A 24,739-nucleotide genomic window follows, 5' to 3' on the forward strand; every position below is an offset into this window, starting at 1 on the left:
AAGGATTTTGAGCATTATCTTGCTATATGTGAAATGAGTGCAATTGTACGAAAATTTGAACATTTTTCAGCATTGTCTTTCTTTGGGATTGGAATGAAAACTGACCTTTTCTAGTCCTGTGGCCACTGCTGAGTTCTTGAAATTTGCTGGCATATTGAGTGCAGCAGTTTAACAGCATCGTTTTTTAGGATTTGAAATAGCTCAACTGGAATTCCATCACCTCCACTAGCTCTGTTTGTAGTAATACTTCTTAAGGCTCCTTTGATATTACATTTCAGGATGTCTGGCTCTAGGTGAGTGACCACACCATCGTGGTTATCTGGGTCATTAGGATCTTTTTAATATAGTTTTTCTATGTATTCCTGCCACCTCTTCTTAATCTTCTGCTTCTGTTAGGTCCATGCCATTTCTGTCTTTTATTGTGTCCATCTTTGCATGAAATGTTCCTGTGGTATCTCTAATTTTCTTGAAGAGATCTCTAGTCTTTCCCATTCTATTGTTTTCCTCATTTGGAAGAGTAAAATACAAACTACAGAAGGAAAGGTTTGCAATTACATTTTATACAGACAAGAATTCAAATCATGAAACATTAATTATGACTAATAGGTTATTTTACATCTATAATCAAAACCCGTAAGATGTGGCATCAAGGAGAAATATCACAACAGTAATGGAAAATAACAACACCCCTCTCTCATTTCTTGATAGATAAATAAGCAAAAAATCAATGAGAATATAGAAGATTTAAATAACTGAAAGAAGAGACTTGACTTAATAGTTACGTATAATAATCTGTATTTATATAGAATATGATTTCTTTCCTTATGCTCAGAGGATTTTAGCTGAAATAGTTCATACATTAGGCTACAAAGAAAATTTAATACATTCCCCAAAGCAGAAAACATACAGAAAACAGTCTTGGACTACATGCAGTGAAACCAGAAACTAGTCTCAAGAGATGTAAATTAGCAACAGTGAAAGTCAAGCATTTAAAAATTAAAATGAAACAAAACTATATTACTGAATGACTTGAGTCAAAGAAGCAAATACTCAGTTATACACTATTTGAAGGAGGATAATAAAAAGCATCTCTAATCAGAGATACATGAAAGTAATAGCATTAATTTATTTCATTATAAAACAGAAAACAAATCAAAACTAGATATTTATCTGTGGAAGCTCAAAACAGAAAAATGTGATAAAAATAAAGGAGTTAAGAATAAGAAAATAATTTTTAAAAATAAATTGGTAGGTTATAACACTAAAAAAGCCCTGAAAGCTAGTTATAAAGCATGATTATCTAATAATTGAATAATAAGAATAAATACTTGTTTTTCACTTGTAGGTATTATTCTCTGCAATGTGAGTGTGAGTGTGTGTATGTGCTGTGCTTCGTCACTCAGTCATGTCTGACCCTTTGCAACCCCATGGAATGTAGCCCGCCAGGCTCCTCTGTCCATGGGGTTCTCCAGGCACGCATGCTGGAGTGGGTTGCCATGCTCTCCTCCAGGAGATCTTGCCAACCCAGGAATCAAACCCAGGCCTCCTGCATTGCAGAAAGATTCTTTACCATCTGAGCCACCAGGGAAGCCCATATATTTAAATACATATATATATATATATATACATACACTTATCCAGTCCTTACAATGACCCTGTGAATTGTTGCTAGTACCCTCAATTTACAATGAGGACCTTGAGGAGTAGAGAGTTTAGGTAACTTTTACCTAAAATCAGAAATATAGTGAGTGACAGAGCTGAGATGTAATCTCACCTGTCTCTTTTGAGTCAGGCCAGTTTCTCTGTAATCCTTCGGCCCTTCAGTAAACAGTTGTCTTGGTGATGTCATCACTAACATTGTTTTTGGAGACAGACCTAGAAGGATGATCTTGGGGGTCAGGGAAGATGTGGTACTGACTTCTTCACTGTTGAACCTAGGTTTCATGGATTTGATCTCATTGGGGTCAAACTTGGGCAGCATGACAGAGGGAGCTGGTGTCAGATAGACCCAGAAGTGGGAGGCGAGAAGAGAGCTGCACTGTGACGTCCTCTGAGCTGAAAGCCAAAGCCTGACCCAGTGTTCTGTGTTCCATTTCCTGCCCTCTTTTGGGCTATTTGGACTTTTTTTTAAATTGTATTCCATTTAAACTTATATATCACATTTTGGGATTTACCTTTGTATATTTTGGTTATGCTAGGGATTACAATAAGCATAATTAAATTTTTACAGTTTAATTGGAATCAATACTTTACCACTTTAAGTGGAATGCAGAAATAATACCATCAGATTGGTCCCTTTACCCTTCACTTACTGACTTATGTACTATATCTACATATACATACTTGGAGGACCTCGTGACAAAATGTCATTATTTTTGTTGTCAGTTGTCAAACATCTTTTCCAGGGCTCTACAAGAGAATAATTGTCCATTACATTAAGCACCCCTCATATCATTCTCCAACAAGGGGCTTCTCTACATCACTCCAGCCCCCCATTTCTTTCTGCACCCTCTCTCCTGGCCTCAAATATCAGGAATCCTGGATTTTACATGAGGCAGGCCCTTATCCTGGACCTTACTAAATTCTCAGGACCTGTGGCTTTCTGCTTGTGAATCTGTCACAAGCTGTGTTAAAGGGACTTCCCTTTTCCTTTGGAGGCAGCAGTAATAGGATCAAATACACGTGTTCACAGTTACTTCCATTATGTTGTCCTTAGTGCCTGCACCTGAAAATCACCCAGGTTTTTGGACAAGCAGGGAATGGAGGACTCACATTTATTGGAATACCTCCCTCTCATATGTATGCATTCTTCTATTAATAGAAGTATCCTACTCAGCTCTGATGTAATATAGCTTCTATTGTCTCAGAAACACCTCTCTTTCTCTATACACAAATACACATGTGCGTACACACACACACACACACACACACACACACACACACACATATCTACTTCATTCCTAAACAGTACAGGTAATATATGTGTTTTCTCCTGGCATTTTAACTAGGAGTGTGTATGCTATGCTCCATATGTGAAAACCAACCAAGGTGACCAAATAATTTATCGTGCAAGCTGGGATACTTTTGACAGTGAAAGAGGAGGCTATTACTTACACCAAGACCTTATGAAGCACATCATAAACAGCATTTCAGCTGGGAATGAATGGCCAATGGTGATGTGGATACATCTGGGAGAAACTAGTGGAAACAGTTTTGACCTCAGAGGACTGAAAGGGCATGTAAGAGAAATCTCCAGGGATGAAACAATTCAACCATTCAGAATCCTGTCCCTGAGCTGAAAGGGGTTTCCTTGAGTGCAGTCTCTTCTCATATTCACAACCGCTTGGCGAAGGAGATGTTATTATATCCACATCAGAGATAAAGAAGGCTTGGAGAGTGAATTCAAAATGTCCCCACAGCCAGAACTTCGTAGAACTGACTCTAGCACTTTGCCCTCCCTGATTCCAGACACCAACCTGGAAGCTCTGTAATGTGGACTGCATACAAACTTTGACAGTGGTGGATCAGGGTTCAGATCCCTGGTGCTCTGCTAGCTCTGTGACCTTAGCTGGCCTGCATGATCACAGCATTGTGAGGAAAGGTGCTTATGTTTATGCACCGCTAGTCATGCACCTTGCTCTGAGCTAAATGCTTTCTGCAAGTTATCACATTCACCCTTCACTCTAACCCCATCATGTAGGCACTATTATAAGTCACAATTGGCAAATGAGAGAAATAGTCTGAAATAACCTGGAAAAGGGCCCAATGCATGGGAGATATTCAATAAATATTAGTTCTCCTTCTTTCCATATACAGATCAGAGCACGGTGTTAAGTCCTAAACAAGTCTGTGTTTCATAATATTGTCCTGGGAAATCTTCGGAGTGGTCCCTTTTCCTAATGAATATGCCGCCTCCTCCAGTTTTTCTAAAGGCTCAAGGATTGCTTGTAGAATACTACGGTGTTTATTAATTTTTTTTTTTAAATGGCCAGAATCCCTCCCACTTTCTTGAAACCATTTTGTGCATGCTGTGGTTGTGGCCATGCGTGAGAAACAGCAGGTGGTGCCAGATGACAGATGGTGTGGGAGCCCGTTTCCCGGTGGGAGGGGGCGCGAGCGGGCGGGCGGGCGGGCGGACAGCTGCCGGGAGCCCGCGCGCTGGCGCCTCGCTCTCAGAAGCTCGCTATCCAGACGCACGCAAGGCGCTGTCCTTTCAGCACCACAAGCTCCGGCTGAGGAGGCAGGACTCCTGGCCGTCCTCCTCCTCTTCACACTGGTTTGAATCTGCTCCGACCCCCAAGAGTGCTGCGCGGTAAGTAGGCATTCGTTTTTGCTGTAACCACTCCCCAATGTCCTCCAACCCTTGCCCATCCCTTTCACCCCGACAACAACCCTATTTTGTCTAATAACGTTCCAATCAGCGGGATTGACCAGAAAAATTCAGTTGTGCTGGGATTCTGGGGGTGGGGTGAGAACACGGTTTGACTTCCAAGGGAGCTGGAAAGAAATAAATGTGATTTGTTTATTTAGTTGGCAATCTTGGAATACGGGGGTTGCTAACTTTCCGTGGAACCAAAAAAAAAAAAAAAAAATGGCCCTTTGCTATTGAGGAAATGGAGGCATTCCATGGCTGAATAACAGGATCAGGTTCAAGCCAGTCCTTTTTTGTTGTAAGAAATTGTATCTCCTGTACAACCTACATGTTGTGTAAAAGGGTATACTACACATAGAGGCATTGAATGTATTTATTGTATTTTCAGGAGATTAATGGGGAAAAAAAACAAAATATAATAAAATAGCAATCAAGGTGGTAAGGTGAAATTTATCATACTGCAGGATGACCCAGAATAATAGGACTTTTTTTTTTGTCGCTAAGAATTAGCTTTCCACTGAGATTATGTGATTATGTTAGCTGTGGTGTCTTGGCTATATTTTTAAGGTTGTATATTTTGTGTGTAAGACTGGGATTCTCCTTGAGTTTCTCAAATTTGAAAGCTGGTAAGTGCCATTGGCAGGTGGCATTTCTTGATGATTAAAGAAGTTTTCCTGGATAATAGGGATCATGTCAGGAAATCTAGTGGAAGATCCATGCCTGATGTCTACGCTGAAGCTGCCACAGTGGAGCTGTTGAGGGCAGCGCTGTCTTCTTCGTCGCCAGCCCTCTTTCCTGCCTCACTCCCCACTGTAACTAGAATTCTCCTGCTTGTCTTAGGTCTGGTCTGGGAAGAAAGGCGTCAGAATGGTGAAGCTGAACAGTAACCCCAGTGAGAAGGGAGCCAAACCACCTTCGGTTGAGGATGGCTTCCAGACCGTCCCTCTCATCACTCCCCTGGAGGTTAATCACTTACAGCTGCCTGCTCCGGAAAAGGTAAAGCAGGTGCTCTGTTCCTCATCAGCAGCCCCCGTGCTCCCCTCATCTCAGGAAATAAAGCAGAAAAAAAAAAATTCCACCTCCCTCAAACCCTTTCATTCCCTTATCGGCCAGATACGTTCCCTTTCTTGTAAAATGTAGTTATTCCTCCTAGAGACATGGCACCTCTTACGTTATTTCAGATTTATGGTAAGTGCTTGTTCATGTTTTTGTTCACATACGCAGGCAAAAAAATTAATCTTTCGTTTTAAAAGTTTTATCATAGTGAATGAATACTAATACGCTTCTAGATTTGAAGAAAAAGAAAATGGTCTTGATTATTTGGGGAAGATGTTTTAAAAATTGACTGTTACAAATCTGAGGACAGAGAATTGGATGCAGTCCAACAAGCATTTAGTTTGCACCTGCTAAAGCCCTGTTCCTACCCTGGAAGTTGGTTATAAAAACACACGTTACAAAATCCCTCATCATTATAAGACTTAAATTAATATAAAGCATCATGGTAAATGCAATGCCTGAGCATTATGAAGATTGTGAGATCACTGGGGTGGAAACAACTAAATTCTGTTGTGGCAGAGAGGGAACTGGGAGGACAGCCTAGGTCAGCTGCAGAGGGGAACATTTGAATTTGGCTTTTAAAGGTGAGTAAAATCCTCCCAGGTAGGCCATTGGAGGGAAAGGCATTTAAGGCAAAGGGCACAAGTGTGCAAAGAATGGAGGGCGTTTGGAAAATAGCATGACTGGAATAGAGTGTGTTTTGGGGAGGCGTGGCTGGAAATGAGTGACTGGCTGATGGCACATCTCCTGACATGGGAGTAGTCGATGAAGAATGGAGGTGAGCATTTATACAAAAGTGGGGGAGTTATTCTATGAGCACAGGTGGGAGGAGTGATATTAAGATCCCTCTGAGAGAACTTGGGATTTTATAATGTGAGCTTTTGCATGCCATAAAAGATAGATTAGGAGGCAAATGATGAAGTTCCCTAGCTGAAGAGTGAACAATGGATCATTCCATTTGTTTGATTTTCTCATTGGCATCTCTAGGAGGGCATTGTGTGTCTTAACCAATTGGCTCTATCCAATGAACAGAAGAGAAGCCAAAGCTAGATAAAGGGCCTGGCTGATTGGCTGAGGGTTGAGTCATCTGTTTTGAAAGTGCAGAGGTTGTCAATATGAAAATATGCATAGGGGTTCCAGAAATAAAGAATCACTGAGCCATCCTGAGAAACTGATAAGGCCTTTTGAAAATAAAATTTGCTAACAGGCAGTTAGTGCTAAAGAAATGTGAAGGAGTAATATTAATTGGGTATTAGTTACCTGTATAGCAGAGGTTCTCAGTTTGTGACTGTATATTAGCATTAACTGGGGAACCTTTGAAAATCTTGATACCTAGGCCACACCCCAGAACAATTATATCAGAATCTCTGGGGGGTGAGACCCAAGCATCACTATTAATTAAACCTTCCCAGGTGGACTCCTGTGTGCTGCCAAAGTTGAGAACCACTGTGCTAGATGCACAATACCTGGGGATTATACATCCATCCACGTTCTCAGGCAGATGGTGGAGGAGGATCAGAGAAATTTTATGATTTATTGAAACCCACAGAGGAGTAAGTGGCAATGCTGGAATTTGATTGCAGATGTAGTGGAAATTGAGGAGAAGCAGAGGGGATATTTGCTCAAGGTTTTGCGAAGTTTTAGGAAGAATCTTTCCCCTTTAGTCTCAAGGATCTTTACGTCCCTGAGAGGCATGCAAGGAAAAGGGACTGTGGTGAGGTTACCTCTCCCCTCAACTCTACACACACCTGCGGGTCATTCAGAGATATCATGGTCTCTGTCACCCCTTACTCCTCACCCCATGTCCCACCTCCAAGGACTTCTTTCTCTCCTTGAGACAAGAAATGTGCCTGATAACCACTAAGCCAGTCCAGATGTGCCAGAAAACTGCCCCAAAGCCTGAAGAAGATAAGTACATTATAGACTTGCATGCATGGGAAGGGAAACCAGTGCATCCTGACGGGTGAGAATCTGTGAACGGACACATCCCCCGGGGCACCTCTCAGACTTTGGCAGGTGTTCTTGACAGAGTCTTCATGCAGGTGGACCTCAGTGTCCTCTGTGCAGTGAGGAGGACCACACCTACTTCATGCTAGTCGGGGCAGTGTTAGATCTGGCCTTATATAGACAGTGCCTGGCACAAAACCAACCGTAAGAGAATAATAACTTATCATTTTCATGTGCTACTTGGGCTAGATTCTAAGTCAGAGGTACACACATACACACACACACAGAATTTTCTTTCATCCTTTCAGTAGTTAATAGGATCTAATAAGGGAATTGCTCCTTTAATCCAGTTTTTAAAGATGATGAAACTCAAGCATGGTGGTAAAAGTCACTTCCCAAATCCCAGAGTTGGTAAGCCTCCTGGAGAACCCAGATCCCAGGCAGTGCTGTTCTAGAAACTTCCACCTCAGCAGGAATAGGGGGCCAGCTGGCTCAGCCTCAGCCTCCTCATGGGTAGAGGGGGCACTCAACTTTACAGGGCTTTAGAGAAGGCGAGGAGAGGTCTGGCACATTTGTCAGCTCTCTCATTAGGTCCAGCCACATGGTGAGGGTTTAAAACTAAAAAGGTTATTGGAAAGACGTATATTAGACCCCAATATATTGACTTTTCTTCCTAAAAATGTAAAATACAGAGTGTGCTTTGGCATGTAATACTGACAATTATTTCTATATTTGTCCACTGAATACTCTTTGTATGGAATGTGAGCTTCTGGGGGAAAGGTTTTGGAGGCTAAGTGGAGAGGCTGAGTATGTCTGAAGCTCTTGCTCTGGGCTAGAAATGGGCCATGCAGGGCATTCACAGCTATGGTTTCAGTTAATCTTCCCAGAAATCCTATGAGGTGGGTGTTAGTGCACCCATTTCACTGGTGGGGAAACTGAGGCTCAGATCAATAGACTTGCCCAAGCTTCACAGAGAGAGTGGAAGAGCTGAGTTTGGAAGCCCAGGGCCCCTGACACCTTGGTTTCCCCTTCTGCACATTGCTGCCTTCAATAACGAGAAGCTTCCCACCCCAGGCAGTGCTTCCTCAGACTCTACATCCCTTCATCTCTGGCCGAGGCTCCCTGTTGCGCTGTCTTGGACCTGCAGGTGAGGCCTGGGGCCATCCTGGAAAGAGGGCATCATGGACTCCAGTGCCCCTCCACCCCCCAATGCTGGAGGAGCTGTGCCTGTCTTGGGAGAGGAGGCCTCTCCTAAGGTGGCTGTTCCCCACCTCTTCCATCACTCTGAGCAGTCCTCCACACCACACCTATGGTAGTGCCCCCAGAGTTGTGATCAGTCCTTCTCCCTTGGAAAGCCTTTGCAGTGCTCCCCACAGGGTAGAGTCCTCCCCACAGGGTAGAGTCCTCCAGTCCTGACCTTGACACTCCAGGTCCTCCATCACCTGCTGCACCGGCTTCCATCCCTACCACGTCTCACTTGGTACCTTGAACACCAGCGTGGCAGAGCTACCTCGAGCCTTTGTTCTCAACCAGGGGTGAGTCCCCTCCCCACTAGAGGGACGTTTGGCTGTGTCTGGAGACACTTTTTGGTTGTGACAATGGGGGGCTGCTTTGGGCCAGAAATGCTGGTAAATGCCCTACAATGCACAAAATGCCGCCCCTGAAGAATTGTCCTGCCCAAAATGTCTACAGTGCTGAGGCTGAAAAACCAGCCCTGGAATTTTCCATACTTTCCAGGGTGTTTCTTGCTCCCTCCTCCTTGCCCAGGCCATTCCTTCTGCCCAGAATGCCCTGCTTGTCCCTTTTCCTGTCTGATAAGCAGTGGTCATGGCAGCTCTCCTGGACACCCTCCCTGGCCATTCATAATCATAGCAAAGCTTATACTCACTATGCTGGAAGGAACTCACTCATCCAGCATTTCTATGGGGCACCTTCTACGTGCTGGGCACTATGTTAGGCTATACATACACAGCCAGGAAAAGTCAGGCATGATCATTGCTTTCATGGAGCTTCTAGTCCCAGTGGGAAAGAGGGTCTTCAAACAGGCCAGCACACAAATAGAAGTTCAGAGATGCAACTTGTAAGATGGGCTATTAAGAAAAGAATAAGGTGCTAGATTGTAAAGGCTAAGACTTAAGAGGGCTTAATTATGGTGGAACAGTGGTCAGGGAAGGTCCTTCTGCAGAAGGAGCCCTGGCTGAGAGCTGGAGAGTGGGTAGGTGAGGGGGGTAAGGCAGAGGGGTCAGCATGCGGACAGACCCCGAGGGGAGAAGAAGGGCAGTCAGGAGGTCGAGTTGCCTGGGTGCGCTGAGTGAGCGGGAGGGATGTGGTGCACGAGGTGCAGTGGACACCAGTTCACGTGGTACATTTTTGGAAGGGCTTTAAGGAAGTCGAGTAACAGAATCAGATTTCCCTTTTAGGAAGACCCCTCTGGCTGCTGCGGGCTACCCTACGGCCTGATCTCTTCTTCCTCCTTTCTTCCAATCCATCTTCCAAATGAGGCAGCACCAGAGAAGTTTCCCCCAAATAGAGGCTACCGGGTTTCTAGCTGCACCCTCCCCTCCATGAGTCGGGAAAGAGAAGAGTGGAGGGCAGGAGATAACTGGAAAGTCTCTGCTGTTTGTGATTGGCGATAGAAATGTGGAGATGGACAGATTGCTTATGACAGTGCTGGGTCAGCCCTGAGGAGCTTTTCCCGCTGGGCCTGAGGGTCCTGGCTCTGTCTCATCTCTGTAGCCTTGGTTCTGGCATACGGTGGGAGACCGGAAATGATGGCTGAATGAGACCCCTGGCCCCTTGCCTAGTGTAAGGGTAGGCTTAGTTAATCCATTTAAATCTAAGCAGTTTGGTAGCTCTTTCTGGGCCATGGGAGCAAACTCTTGAGAAGTTGGAACACCAATCTGTAGATACCAAATTCCAGGATGTGCCTTTGGTTTATTTACGTGACCATGATAACCCAGATAAGTGCACAACCCCTCTATGAGGTCATGACCAGTGTGTCCATATGAAAACAGGCTCAGATGAGAAGTAAAATACTATCCTAGGACACACCAAAAGAAAACAGTGCAGCCAAGATCTGTACCCAGGAGTCTGGGAAATGCTGGCTAAAGGATGGTTAGTCCCCTGAAAGCAAGCCAGATAGGCACAACCCTCCTGGCAAAGGCTCAGATGAATCATGTATTCAGCAAAGCCAGCTGCGAGGCTCTAGGCAGTTTGTTCCTTTCCTTTCTACTAATTACTAAATCTTTACACGTCCCACAGGAGGTTGGCTCACCTGCTTGTGGGAGGAAAGGAATGCAGACATTAAAAGATCAATTATTAATGTTCGGCACACTTCACATTTTGTGTGGTAGACCACATGTGCTTTGTTGTCCTAGAGGCTTGTATTCAAATCTCAGCTACAGTATTCATGTACTGTGTGACTTTAGGCAAGTTGCTTGGTATCTCTGGGCCTTTTTTTTCTTTCTGTGAAATGAGCATAATAGCTACCTAACAGGGTTACTGTGAGAAAACAAGTGAAAATTATCTAATGACACAAACATGGGGCTCAGTGATAGTTTCCTTTCTCTCCTTGGATATTCAGACTGTGTCTCCCTAAAGTGATATTTTTGGAGGATGACTATAAAAGTAAAACTTGCTGAGAAGGATGGGATAATGGTGGAGGTTCAGGGGCTCGATGGGAAAGAAAGGAGCGAAGGAGATGCTGCTCCTGTCACTGACTCCTGCATGCCTTCTTGGTCTTTGTCGTGGCTTCACCAGAGGGTTTATTTTTCTCCCTGACACACAGGATCAGAGAACCATCAGTTTTTCCCTGGGAAGCAGAAAATGCTCATCCCTGCAGATTCCAGGATGATAGAGTCCGCTTGTTCTGCTCTTCAGGGGCTCCCAAGAGACAGATTGTGCATCACCCCAAATTGGAGCAAAGGCTCTGACTAGGTGATTCCAACAAATAGAAAGTGACCAATGAGCAGGTTAAAAATTCTTTGTAATTTAAAACATAATAATTTTAAATGGAACATAACATTTTACATATCTGATTGGCAATAAATAAATAAAGTGATAATGCCTGGTGTTGCTAACGCTAGGGGAAAGCAGATCTTCCTGTTGCACTCTGGTTGGTTATATAATTTGATGCAGTGGTTTTTAGAGGGTATTTGGACATTGCTTATAAATTAAAGCTGCATATCCCATTTGATTGGTATGTTGCTACTGGCGGCAGAAATTTATCCTATGGATATATTTTTCAAATCTGCAAAGCCATATATGTATGTGGAGATTGGAGTGGTTAAACAAATGTTCCATGAGACTGAAGTGGTTAAATAAACCGTAGTGCATGGATGTGGAAAAGTAAGCAATTGTTATAAGGATGAGACAGATTTGCTTGTGTTTGTGCTAATGTGGAAAAAGCAACAGACACATTGCTCCTTTAAAACAACTTTGAAGAATGTAGCATGGAGCCCCATTTGTGGAAATATGGGTGTATGTTTCATTCTTATAACTCATAAAACAGTCTTGAAAAGACACACAAAAAGCCATCGAATGGTTAGGGACTATGGATGGGGTGGTTAGGGACTACAGATGGGGTGGTTGGGGCCCATTTGAAGACTATATGTATGTATATACATATAATTCTACAAGTTTCATATTTATTTTTTTTACCATGAGAATATATCAAATTATATATATATATATATATATATTTAAAAATCACCTCCATTTCACAGATGGTGAAGCAATCTCAGAGAGCTGCAGTGCCTTACTTGCTTATGTTCGCGCACAGAGAGACAGTGAGCCAGCGAGCCAGTGTCCCTGCAAATAAAGGGTGGCCATGTAAGGGCGCATGCATTGTAACAATGCAGTTGGAATTCGAATCCTAATTCTACCACCTACTTGCTGTGTGACCCTAAGCAAGTTTACTAACCGCTCTGTCCCTCTGTTTTCTTGTTAAAATGAGGACAGTAGTATCTTCCTTTAAGAAGTGTTTACAGGGTAAAATGAGAAAATGCATGTCGAATGTTTATCACAGTACCTGGCACAGAGTAAGTGCTTAATGCAAGGTTGTTGTCATGATTGTTGTTACCATCATCATCATCAATTCAGTCCCATTGTCAGGATCATTTTTCTTAGAGTGCACAGGGGTGCAAGAAGGGTTGAACAGTGAGGTGGGCTGGGCTTCTGCCCTGTAGAGAATGGGTCTGGATGGCAGAGCTATGGCCCTTGCTGTAGGGACTCCAGCCCAGGCAACTAGCCTCTGCTCAGAGCAGGAGCTGGCAGTCCCTGTAGGACCCAGTGAAGAGTCCCTCATCTTCCCCAGCTATATGCCTTGTCACAGAGTTGAAGAGTCAGAGACTCTCTGGGCTAGTCCATCCATATGTGGCCTTCCTGGCCAATATTCCGTTCTGCCCTGAGAAATCAAAGGCCCAGCAAGGAAAAGAGATTTGAGCCCACAGAAAGCGCCCTGGACTGGGAGTCAGCAAGTCCATACTGGAGTCCTTGCTGAGTGACCGGCAGCAAATCCCTCCCCTCTCTGGGCTTCCATGTTCCCATCTGTGGATTGGTGGGACTGGACAATACTACCACTAATGTTCTTTGAACACCTATATCTTACTTGTGTTCTGGGCCTAGTACCAAACTTCAAGGGCCCAGGGAGAGACTCAGACCCAAAGAGAAGGAGTATGAGTTGAGGAGTGAGGTGGTAAATGGGAGAAGGTTCCCAGCTATGTACCCAGGCCCCACTGGGGGTAGCTTTACCTTGTCTCTTTAGGTGCAGGATTCACTCATTAGGACATTCATTCAATAGCATTGATAGAGCATCAGGTGCCACAGGATCAGAGTTTGAGTGCTATGATTTTTGAATGATGACCTTACTAGTGGCAACTGATCTGAGCCAGAAGCCCAGGCTCAAGCCTTGAGTCAGCCCATTAGTGGTTATGTGAGGTTGTGCAGTCATTTCTGCTCCCTGAGACTCCGGCTCTTGTTAAATGGGGATACTCTCTCCTTCCTCAGAGTGATTGAAAGGATTGGCTGAGATATAGGATGTAAAGCTTTTGGTACAGTGCCAGGCACATAGCAGGTACCTTAAAAATGATAGAAAAGGGCATCATGTTCTTCAGTTTGAATACCAGCTCAACCGCTTACCTATCATTTGATCATAGGCAAGTGACTGAAGTCTCTGAGGCTAAATTTCCTCATCTGAAAGATGGGAATAATAATGATCTTACAGCAGAGATGTGAGGGTCAGAGAGAATGCTACAAGTGGGGGAATGGGTATGAGACTTTGTGAGTACACATGAGTAGCACTGTGTCTGGCACACAGGAGGTGCTCAGAGGCTAGCCCTTCATTGTCCTGCTCCTAACTTCTTTCTTTGCTGAAAGAATGAGCTGAAAGGTACAGCTTAGATCTATTTCTGGCCTGTGCCAGTCCAGCTCATAAAAATACAATTATGCTCCTTGTCAGCACTTCTGCACTTTTATTTATTGTTCCTGCCAATCCTACAGCCTCTTTGTGTGGGAACCTCTTCATTATTGATAATCCTGGGAAGTAGTATTTTAAATTTTTATGATCTATACTTTGCGCCATCTGAACCAACATGTATTATCTGGCCTTGCCAGCGAAGGGGGAATATATCCAGACAAGGGATCCTTTCGGGATGAATAATTTATCCCATTTTCACAACGCCAATTATGTTAAATTATGTTCTTCATATCAACTGCCAACAGAACAATAGGGACTGATGTATTGATATGAAAAGAAAACATTTATTTCTGTGCCTAAATTCAAAACCATATTTGAAAACCAGGAGTTTCATTCTTCCAAGTATCTATAAAGCCCTACTTTTAATAAAAACAAGTAGAAAGAATTTTTCCTCCCCTCTTCCCACTTTTTCATTACATTTCATATATTAATCAAGTAGCTCAGAGCTCCATTTTGCTCCATTTTTTTTCAACTGCAGAAAATAGAACCTTTTTACCAAATTTGTTTTCTCTTTTCTCTCTTTTTTGCATAAGCAAGCTGATTCCTCCAAGGTACAATTAATGATGATTGGCTAACATTTCTTATGCTTTCTCCTTCATAGTACTAAAAAAAGTCACTGTTACTATGTCTCCTTTTATAGAAAGGATCCGTTTCTGGCACCAGTCCACGGGAACAGCACACCACGCTTCATGACATGCCCAATAGCTGGTTGATTCCAGTAACTGTAGGGCTGTTTTTTCTTGCTTTCTGCATCTCTCTAGTGTATCTCCATTGTGCCAGAGGCTTCTCCTCTACTTGTAATGCCTGCCTGGAAAGCCACTCTCTGGCTTATAAACCTTCTTTAGCTCCTCACTGATCTCAAGTCCATCTTTAACATGCGAGGCAAGGCATGCAGAGCCTCGGCTTACCCCTCACTTCACCTGCTGTTCCCAGTCCACTCAGAACTACGTCTTTGTGGTCCTCCCAGGTCCAGCCTCCTGGGTGTCTTCTGAATGTTTGCTGGCTGGTGCTCTCTTAGTCTAGAAAGCTCTTTTTATTTGGATTTTGGGAGGCAAGGAGGGAAGCATGGAAGATGGTCAGAGCAAATGTTCATGGAGAGAGGATGATGCTCTGGACTAGGGCAGTATAACTGGACAAATGGGTTTATTTGAGAGAAAGTTTTGAAGAAGCGGAGACTAGTGGTGGGATGGGTTTGGAGACTGAAGGGAAGGGAGGGATCATGGGAGACTCCTGTATGTGACTTGACATAAACATGGCTTATCATGCTGCTATTTTCTTAGCTAGGGATTACACAAGGAAGAGAATGTCAAGGGCAAGATGGTTGGGGAAGGTGAGTCAGGGAACCCAAGAGCTTTGCTGTGGACATGATAAATTCAGGTGTGTCTGTCCAAGGGCAAACAGCCAGTAGGGTAATCTGAATGCTGAATAGGGTTGGAATTGGAGATGTAAATTTGAGACGTACGAGAATAAAGATGGAGCTTGAAGTGATAGGAGTAAGAACCTTCAGAAAGAATTTGAAGGAAAGAAGTATCCCATGACCTAACCCTGAGAAGTTCTAGCGCTGAGGGGTTAAGCAGAGTGGGTGGGACTTGAGGAGGAAGCCAAGGAGGGATGGTCAGTGAGCAGGAAGAGGACCAGGGGCCTGGGAGGAGGACCTCTATGGAGGAGTGAGTGAGCACGCCTGCCAAACCTGACCGAGAGCTCAAAAAAGACCAGTCCAGAGGACTGCCCGTTTGTTCCAGGCAAACAGGCACCGACCTGCTTTTGATGTGGAGAAGGGGTTCTAATAAGCTAATATTTCCTTGGGGCAAAGGTCAAATATTACCTGGGTTGCTTTTGGAGAAAGAATGGCTTAGCTAAAGGGAGGAGCAGATAACTGAGGATGGACATGGGGTCAGGGCCCCCTTGTCTGTCGGCCTAGTTTGAACCTGGTGGTTTGGGAAGTGTTCTGAAGCCAAAAGAAGTGTTTTCATTAGAGACTCATTCAGAGCATAAGCAACATCACTTAGGTGTTCAGGGCAAAGCAGGACGTGGAGGGCTATGACCCCAATTCTACTAAACTCAGCATCTCTCCTATTGCTGTAAAAGGTAATTGGGATACTATATATATGTGTTTGTGTGTGTGTGTGTGTGTGTTATATGTATGTACTATATATAGTATATATATTTGTTTAGATAATATAAAATTATTTTATTTATATTGAACTTAATATAAATGAAATCACACAGGATATAAAAAATGTTTTGCATCAGATTTCTTCAGTTCAATGTAATGCCTGTGAGATTCACCCATGTGTGTAGCATTGCTGTGTAACATTCCATCTTATGAATAAACCACAATTTATCCATTCTCCTGTTAATAGACATTTGAGTTGTTCTCAGTTTGGGCTATCATGAAAAAAAGTGGTTGTGAATATTTTTGTATGTAGCTTTGGGTGGATCCATCATTTTCTGTGGTGATTTTTTTTTTTTTTTTTTTTGCTGGTGCCAAGAATATCTATTGCTTTTGTTATGATTTTAGTGCTTGGCCATCTTACTAAATTCTAATAGTTTTTCAGTTCATTTTTCTTGGAACACACTTGTATCAGATAGAAAGCTTTTCACACCAAGTATCAGAAAACCCAGCATAAATTGGATTAAGGCCCAAAGAGTAAGATTTGACTCCCCCACCCCTGCCCCATGCCTGCAGGGTTCACTGTGGGTCTGGTTTCAGGCATGGCATGATCCAGAGGGCAGATGTCATCAGGGCTCACATCCATTTCTGCAGGTTCCTCTTGACTCTGTCCTCTTTTATATTCTGCCTTTGACCTCATCCTGGCTCCTCCTCATAGTAGCAACAAGTGCATCAACTGTTTCAGAATGAGGTTCTCACTGTACAATCTGGAGGAAGACCATACTCTTTAGGGAACACTCATAAAGAGCAAGGAGGCTTCTTCCCTCAAGTTTCCAGTTAGTATTGCCTCATATACTTTGATCCAAATTGGATAACACGTGCATCTCTGAGCCAATCAAATTTTGTGATCAGAAGAACAGTATGTTTTGATTGGCCCAACCTGATTAGGGACCATCCCTACCCTCAAGGAAGGCAACAATTCCACCAAACTACATGGCCATCACATAGGACAGGGCTCTTGAAAGGAGGATTGGGGGCTTTTGATTGAAGAAGGGAATGGATACGAGAGAAGGAACCACAAAATATTTATTATGGCAATTATAGCAGAATGGTATGCCTATAATGGTTATTCATTGTCTCATTTCAGCAGTAATATTTGTTTAGCTTTGTCCCTGTCTCAACATGTTGACTGATGCATGAGGTCTTCTAAATTTACATGGAATGATATAAATGGTCTAGAGCTCTTTGAGAAGTTTTGAGAAAGATGTCTATAAAATAGAAGGGCAGAGGGGAAGACTAAGCAGCAAATGTTTCTTGACATTTGATGTGTGATGCTTGAGATGACTCTGATGGCTAAGGATCTAGAAATGAAGAAGTCTAGGTAAGAGATGGTTGAGATGGACTTGATAATGTGGGGAGGAATTTTAGTTTTTCTGTTTTTATGTAACCAGTTACCAAAGCTTTAGTACTTCAAAATAACACAAATTTATCACCTCACAGGTCAGAAACCTCACAGGTTTTTATAGGTCAGAAGTCCAGTCACAGTTTAGGTGGATTGTCTGCTCAGGAGGGTCTCACAGTTCTCGAGTCAGTGTATCAGCCGGGCTGCATTTTACCTGATGCTTGGGGTCCTTTTCCAAGCTCATGCCAATTATTGGCAGAATTCAGTTACTTGTGGTTGTAGGACTGAAGTGCCATTTTCTTGCATGACCTTACTATTGGCCCAGGTCATTTTCAGCTCCTGGAGTCCACCCTCAGGCACTGGCTGCATAGCCCTCTCCACCGTGTTGGCTTACTTCCTGAAGGCCAGAAGGAGCCTCTCTCTCCAGTCTGCTGTGATGGAGTTTTAGATGGCATAACATACTCCTGGGAGGGACTGTGCCATCATATTCATGGGTCCTGTCCACACTCTTGAGGAAGGAGATTATATGGGGGTGGGGATAGGGTGCAAAGTTTGGGAACTATCTTTGAATGCTGTCTAGCATAAAAGTCAAAGGCAATTACTGCCCCAAGTTGTATGGGTTACATAGCACACTGACCAGGAAATTCACTAAGCTTAGAAATAGATACTGAGTTGTATTATAATACATGTATTATATATATAAATATATAATACATGTATATATAAATATATATATAAATTTTTATATATATAAATAATATATGTATATATATATATAAATTTATATATACATATAACATGAAGAATTGGGAGAAGAAATTATGATTTCCAGTCTGTAAATATTTTTAAAAATGATCAGACATCTAAATTTTCTATACATTTCATAACCTGCCAGTTGGTCTAGTACTGTCTCAACAATTTTTAATCATTACAATTTGTAGAGTGTCTTTTAAGTTCACAAAACACTAGTATATTTCATTTGGCCCTTCCCGGAATATTGTGCATTTCTAATAGAAACAGCTAGCCTATGGAGGTCACACAGCCATCTCTAAAGGGCTTCTCTGGTGGCTCAGCTGGTAAAGAATCCACCTGCAAAGCAGGAGACCCCAGTTTGATTCCTGGCTCAGGAAGCCCCCAGGAGAAGGGATGTGCTGTGCTGTGTTTAGTCACTGGAGAAGGGATAGGCTCCCCACTCCAGTGTTCTTGGGCTTCCCTGGTGGCTCAGGCAGTAAAGAATCTGCCTGCAATGTGGGAGACCTAGGTTCCATCCCTGGGTTGGGAAGATCCTCTGGAGGAGGGCATGGTGACGCACTCCAGTATTCTTGCCTGGAGAATCCCCGTGGACAGAGGAACCTAGCGGGGTTGCAGTCCATGGGGTTTCAAAGAGCTGGACATGACTGAGCGGCTAAGCACACAGCACAGGCTATGGGCTGTGCTTTTGCATTTGCCCTTGTAGTTATATTAGCTCTCAGTTCTTACTTACACATCGAAGTTCATGTGGCACCAAAGCATCCAAATGTGTAGACTACATGCTGTTTCACACTCTTGTTTCTTAAACCATGTGGTTCACTTTGCATAAAATGTCTTGGCTTGTTCACTCACGAAAACTGTATTCATCCTTGAAAGCCTCCTTTTTTAGACCATGCTTGAAGAGCATCACTCTTGAGAAATCCTTGTGTTGTTGTGTAAGGACTGGATAGGGAGGGCCTACAGATTGACATGTGCAAGTCAGGCCCAAACTGCATCTGCTTCAGACATCTATTGGAAAAACATTTGGCAGCACTCAGAGGCAGTGTTCAAAAAAGCATTTATTATTGAATAAACGATGTGAGTGCTTGACTTATAGTGACTCATTTAAGCCTTCTAAAAACCCAACCAGGTAGTTATGGTTATTTCCCCATTTAGTGGATGAGAAAACCAAGACACAGCAGGCTCAGTGCTGGAGTTGGGATTCAAACACATTGTGCGGTCTTTCACCTCCCTACAGTAGTGACAATGTCAGTGTCTGCCCCACAACACAGAATTAAGTGAGATGGTGCCTCTCAAGTGCCCAGTGCCTGCCATATAGTACATTTGCAAAGCGTGAGGGATATTTTTTTACTTGCGGCAAGGAGGCTTCTGTTTTCTTCTTCTTTTGAGCAGGAGATAGAAAAAAATCGAACATTCTCTGACCCCATTCTCCCCCCAAATCCCTCACCCTTGTTTGACTGTATCATTTCTTTGTTTAAGGAAGCCAGGGATCACTTTTTATTTGGAGGAGCAGAATTGAAAGAGGGTGGGGCACAGGTACAGAATTTACATCTGCAAATGAATTCCATGTGTCAGGGAGGGGGCAGTGTTTTCCAAGTGCCACACAGGAGATGTCCAATCATGGAAGTTCCTCCCCTACCCCTTCCTTCTTGAGCTGTATTTTGTCCACAGTATGCCTCAGAGACCTTAAAGAGCATTCTTCATAGAATTCTTGCAGGAGTCCATACACTTGACTATCACTTCTAGGAAAACTCGGGGTGAAAGTTTTCAGTGAAAATTCCGTTAATTTAAGCTCTAATGAGAAGACTGATCACGGTTAGAAGATTGCTTCCTTTGAGCTGTGTTACCTTGGATATGTGACTTGGCAGCTCTGTGCCTCAGTTTCCCTTTCAGGAGAATGGAAATAGTAGTGGTTTGTGGATAAGGTATATGGAGAGCTTGATTTAGCCCTGGCACATAATAAATTATTCCAAAAATATTGCCCATTATCATCTCATTTAACCCTCAAAACAATCTTGTTAAATAGGGGTTACGATTATGATCATTGTCCTTACTTTACAGGTGAGACCCCAAGGCTCAGACAGTTCCTGTGTTCCACATGACACTGTGGCATGCAGCAGTAGTTATTGATTATCTGTGAACTTTCTTTTTTTCTTCCACTTTGCCTACACAGTGGGATGAAGTTCCATAAATGTCTTGGCAGGTTGACAGCTTATCACGAAAAGATATTAGCCACCTCTGCAAAATATTCAGACTTCAGAAAAATAAGATGATACAATAGATTCAATAGACCTTTATATTTCATTTTGTGGAAGTCTCTAAATTAATTTGGAATTAAGTATATGTGCAAAAGTTTAGCTACAAGATGTTCATCATAACTTGCTTAGATAATCCAAATTGTGGAAACAACCTACATGTTCAGCAGTCAATACTGGTTAGAGTAATTGTAGTTACACATACAATGAAATATTAAGGACATCAAAAGGCAAACTGAAATCATATATTTGTCTACATGGAAAAAAATGTTAGTGCAGTGTTGTGTGATAAAATGAAGTGCCAGTCCATTTCACAAAAGTATATTTGTATAAATAGCTAATACATAAATACAATATAATGCATACATATGCATGTAAAAACGTCTGAAAAGGTGTGACCAGAATTGTCACCTATGGTTGTCTCTGTTGGAATGGGAAAATATGGATAATCTGAATTTTTAATTTTCTTGTGTGTGTTTGAGGAAGTGTGTGTTTTCTGATCTTTATGCAATATATAGTAAGTTCTAATTACTAAAAAAAAAGGAACAGAAAACTCTTCCAAGTATTTATGTGTGCTAACACTGGTTGATCATTTTAGGTGATTGTGAAGACAAGAACAGAATATCAGCCTGAACAGAAGAACAAAGGGAAGTTCCGGGTGCCGAAAATTGCTGAATTTACGGTCAGTGTCTTGATGGTGTAACAGAACGATTGCATATCAGTCACTGAGTCTAGTCAAATAACAAATCTCTGCCTCTTGAGGATGAATTAGCCTCTCTCTTGCCCAGAAATGTTCAGACAATCTGATAATTGTTAAATGTGTCTCATTTCTTCTTTTACTTCTGGTCCCTGTCTCTCTGCCTTTCTGTCACAGTCTCCAGGAAATGTGATGGAAATGTGTAAAGAAATGCAAATTGTAGACAGTGGGTGATTGCAACAAATACAAAAAAGACAAAGGGAGAGAAAAGTTGACTTAGTGGTAAAAAATTGATGGTTGAATTTCTATTTCTTGGTGGAGGGGTTACTAGGAGAACTGAGGAGTATATATCACTGTGATGAATTGCATGAAGTAGCCATGAAACCTACTCTGCAAGGATGTATGGAGGAACCTCAGGAGAGTACCATGGGGAAGTCACGTAGGACTTAGGTGGCTGAGGAGAGCACAGCTTGTGCAAAGGCCCTGAGGCTGGAGGGGAGTTGGACCCAACACTGAAGAGGCATAAGGGCGGTGAATCTGGGCTCTGGGAGAGGCGTGGGGAGCAGGCAGAGAGGAGGCAGGAGGAATGGGCAGAGGGCAGACAATCCTAGGCCTCATATGCTGTATGGAGGAATTTGGGTTTTTAAGAAGAAACCTTAGAAGGACTTCAGGTAACAGAAGGACATGATTACAGTTGGTTTTTAGAAAACACAGATTGGCTTTTACATGAGTAACAGAGTGTAGTGGGCAAGAGGGACCGTGAGGAGACTGTTGGGCTACTGCATTTGTCCACATTCAAACACCAGCAGTGGCTTAGAGAAGGATGGTGAGTGGATTAGAGACCTAAAAGATATTTTGGAGGCAAAATCTGCCATGGAGGCAGTAGAATAAGTGGTTCTGTAGAAGGATGCCGGAGCAGCCTGGCTGGGTTTGAGCTCTTATTTCTGCCTCATACCAGCCATGTGGCCACAAGCAAGTCAATTGTTGCTGTTGTTTGGTTGCCAAGTCATGTCCGACTCTTTCCGGCCCCATAGTCTGTAGCCCACCAGGTTCCTCTATTCATGGAATTTCCCAGGCAAGAACCTGGAGTGGGTAGCCATTTCCTTCTCCAGGAGGTCTTCCTGACCCAGGGATCAAATCCACGTCTCCTGCATCTCCTGCATTGGCAGGTGAATTCTTTACCACTGATCCACTTGGGAAGTCCAAGCAAGTCAGTAAACCTCACTTACCGAAGGGCGATACTGGAAGGTTACTGTGAGGATGATGTACAGGTACATGCAAAGCAGATGAAGTACATGACTAATCGCAGCTACTTTGTGTCAACTGTGGCTCAGGGGCTTTGGACGTGAAAACCGTCCTTGGTTGCTTGTCTGGGGATTGGAGTAGGTATGCGGGTGCATATACTGGTCTGCTTCTGCTCCCTGTCTTTCTCCCTGCTAAATCTGTATTAGAGCAGCTGGGTGTGTGAGCCTGGGAGGGAGTACGGCACCTCTGTGTACATCCCCCAGCATGTGGGGCTTCCCTGGATGTTGACCCCCTCTTAGAGGGCAAGGATTGCTTTTATTTCGGACTGCGGCTTTAGTGTCTGGCACACAGCATGGGCCCAGTGAACTTGGACCTGGCCTGAACTGCGTGCAGGTACCTACCTGCAAGGGCCAGCAGGTAGCCATGCGGGGAGGGTGGGAGAATCTTGGTACACAATGTATGGGCACCAGGCCAGGGAGTAAAGCTGACCTGTCCTCCTAGCAGGAGAGATCGTTGGAAATATGTTCAGATTCATGAGCACAAATGTTTACTGCAGTGTTATTCGTAAACTCAAAGCATTGGAACAATGCTTTGAGTTTTCAGCAACTTTCTCATGATTCCATATGTAAGGCCACATGCATAGGATGGACTAGTTCAACAATTTTTTAAGAACCACTTTTACGGGGTGAGTAGTTTACTCTGAATTATGGGCTCATGAGATATTTTCTTCTTTCTTTTACTTTCCCAATTCCACAAGAGCATGACTTGTTACAATAATCAGAAAAAAATTAGAAGCATTTAAATTTTCCTCGTTTTGCCAAATAGAGTGTTACAGTTTTTGATGGAATTAATCCTTATTTAGCAATCATTTAAAATGATGGTTATGAAGACATGTGATAATTTGGGCAGATACTTATTATAGAGGAGGTTGAGTGAAAAAAAGCAGAGAGTAAAATTGTATGTTTTCTATGATTGGAATTATGAAAAAACCACAAGTATATAGAGGAAAGAAATGTCTCAGAATGTCATCTGTGTCTGTGTCATCAGCAGTGGTGTTGGGAACACGTTTTGTTTTTGTTTCCTCTCTGTTAACAACTTCTGGTGATGTGACTGTTTTATCATACGGTAAAACATCACATCATATCATGCGGCCCACGGGTCCCTGAGAGGCTGATATAGTCCTGCGGCCCACGGGTCCCTGAGAGGCTGATATAGTCCTGTTTTTTTTTTCAAGAGGAACTTTAGCTCAGAGCAGCAATGCAACCTGCTCCCCCAGGAGCAAGTGGCCGGGGCTTTCTGTTCATCCATGCGGCCGGCCATAGGTAACTATGGGTCAGAGCAGAAATGAGTCAGCCAGTGAGAAAAAATGAGTAGTTCATCAGGGATCAGGGCCTGTGAAGCCTGCCCCCACCCCACAACTTGACTCATTTGGTCCTGGTGGTGGGAAAAAAGGGTGCTGGGATTCGGGTCAGTCCTTTGTCAGCACTGGTGTGGGTGGAGGGCCCCGTCACTCGGAACAAAGTGGAAGGAATGGAGCAAATTTGTTTGCTTTTGTAAAGCTGTGAGCATCCATTTGCCCAGCTTATCACTTCCTTAATGAGAGCTCCCCCTGGGCCGCATGGAGGATGTTTCTACTGGGGTGATGGTTGATGCCACAGTCTAAGGAGAAGGCTTGTGGTGCCTGAGAGGAGTTTGAGGGTCTGAGCGTCAGCTTCAGGGGGACTTGGGCATCCAGGTGGGCTATTATGGAGGTGAACTTGCAGGACTTGTTCCTGGTTGGAGAATCAGGGGCTCTATCAGGAGCTCCTGGGTGCTTGGCTTGGCTGACTGGATAGGAGATGGGGGACTGGACAGTGGGCAGCACATTGAGTGGAGGGTATGTGGGTACCATGGGAGAGGTGGGTGGGGAAGGCAGTCTGGCCACCCTTGGATATAACTGGTCTGGGGCTCAGGATGGAAATTGAGGCTAGGGAACTGGAGCTTGAAGTCAGAGAATTCCCAGTTCATTTTAGAGAGCTTAAGGCTGATAAACAATGGCCAGGCTCCCCCTCCAGGATATCATCCATGGCAGAAGTAACCATGGGGATGACAAAGATGCATCAGACCCTCATTCCAGTACCTTCGAGGAGGCGGAACAGCTTGTGACTTCACAGCTCAAATCTGACCTGGGGAGATCAGCTCATAGCAATTGTACCGTGAGAGAGAATGAGAGGAGAGAGCAGGGAGGGAGGGATGAATGGAGAAAGATTGAAAGAATCGCCTGGAATTTTTTTTTTATTTTAACATGAAGGCTCTTGCAGTCATTGCCAAGGATCACCGACTTGCGAGAACGTTCATCAGGCTTCTTTGAGAAGATGGGAGCCTGCAGAGAGAAGCCCCGCCTTCTTTCTTAGTCCTGGGAGCTGGAGTTTCTTCTGAAGCTGATTT

At 43.5% G+C, this 24,739-nt stretch overlaps 1 protein-coding gene across 1 annotated transcript in view; it reads left to right on the forward strand.

Moving 5' to 3' along the window:
• The first annotated feature begins 4,122 nt into the window (after window positions 1-4,122).
• The window catches only part of NSG2 (neuronal vesicle trafficking associated 2), a 64,949-nt gene continuing 44,332 nt past the window's right edge, over window positions 4,123-24,739 (forward strand). Inside the window, exons 1-3 of the mRNA XM_043887913.1 lie at window positions 4,123-4,312; window positions 5,213-5,368; window positions 20,969-21,052. Of these exons, the coding sequence (XP_043743848.1) occupies window positions 5,240-5,368; window positions 20,969-21,052 (213 nt within the window). The 5' untranslated portion in view covers window positions 4,123-4,312; window positions 5,213-5,239. The remainder of the gene's footprint in view (window positions 4,313-5,212; window positions 5,369-20,968; window positions 21,053-24,739) is intronic.

Source organism: Cervus elaphus, chromosome 25 (genome assembly GCF_910594005.1).
Source record: "Cervus elaphus chromosome 25, mCerEla1.1, whole genome shotgun sequence".
Lineage (NCBI taxonomy): Eukaryota > Metazoa > Chordata > Mammalia > Artiodactyla > Cervidae > Cervus > Cervus elaphus.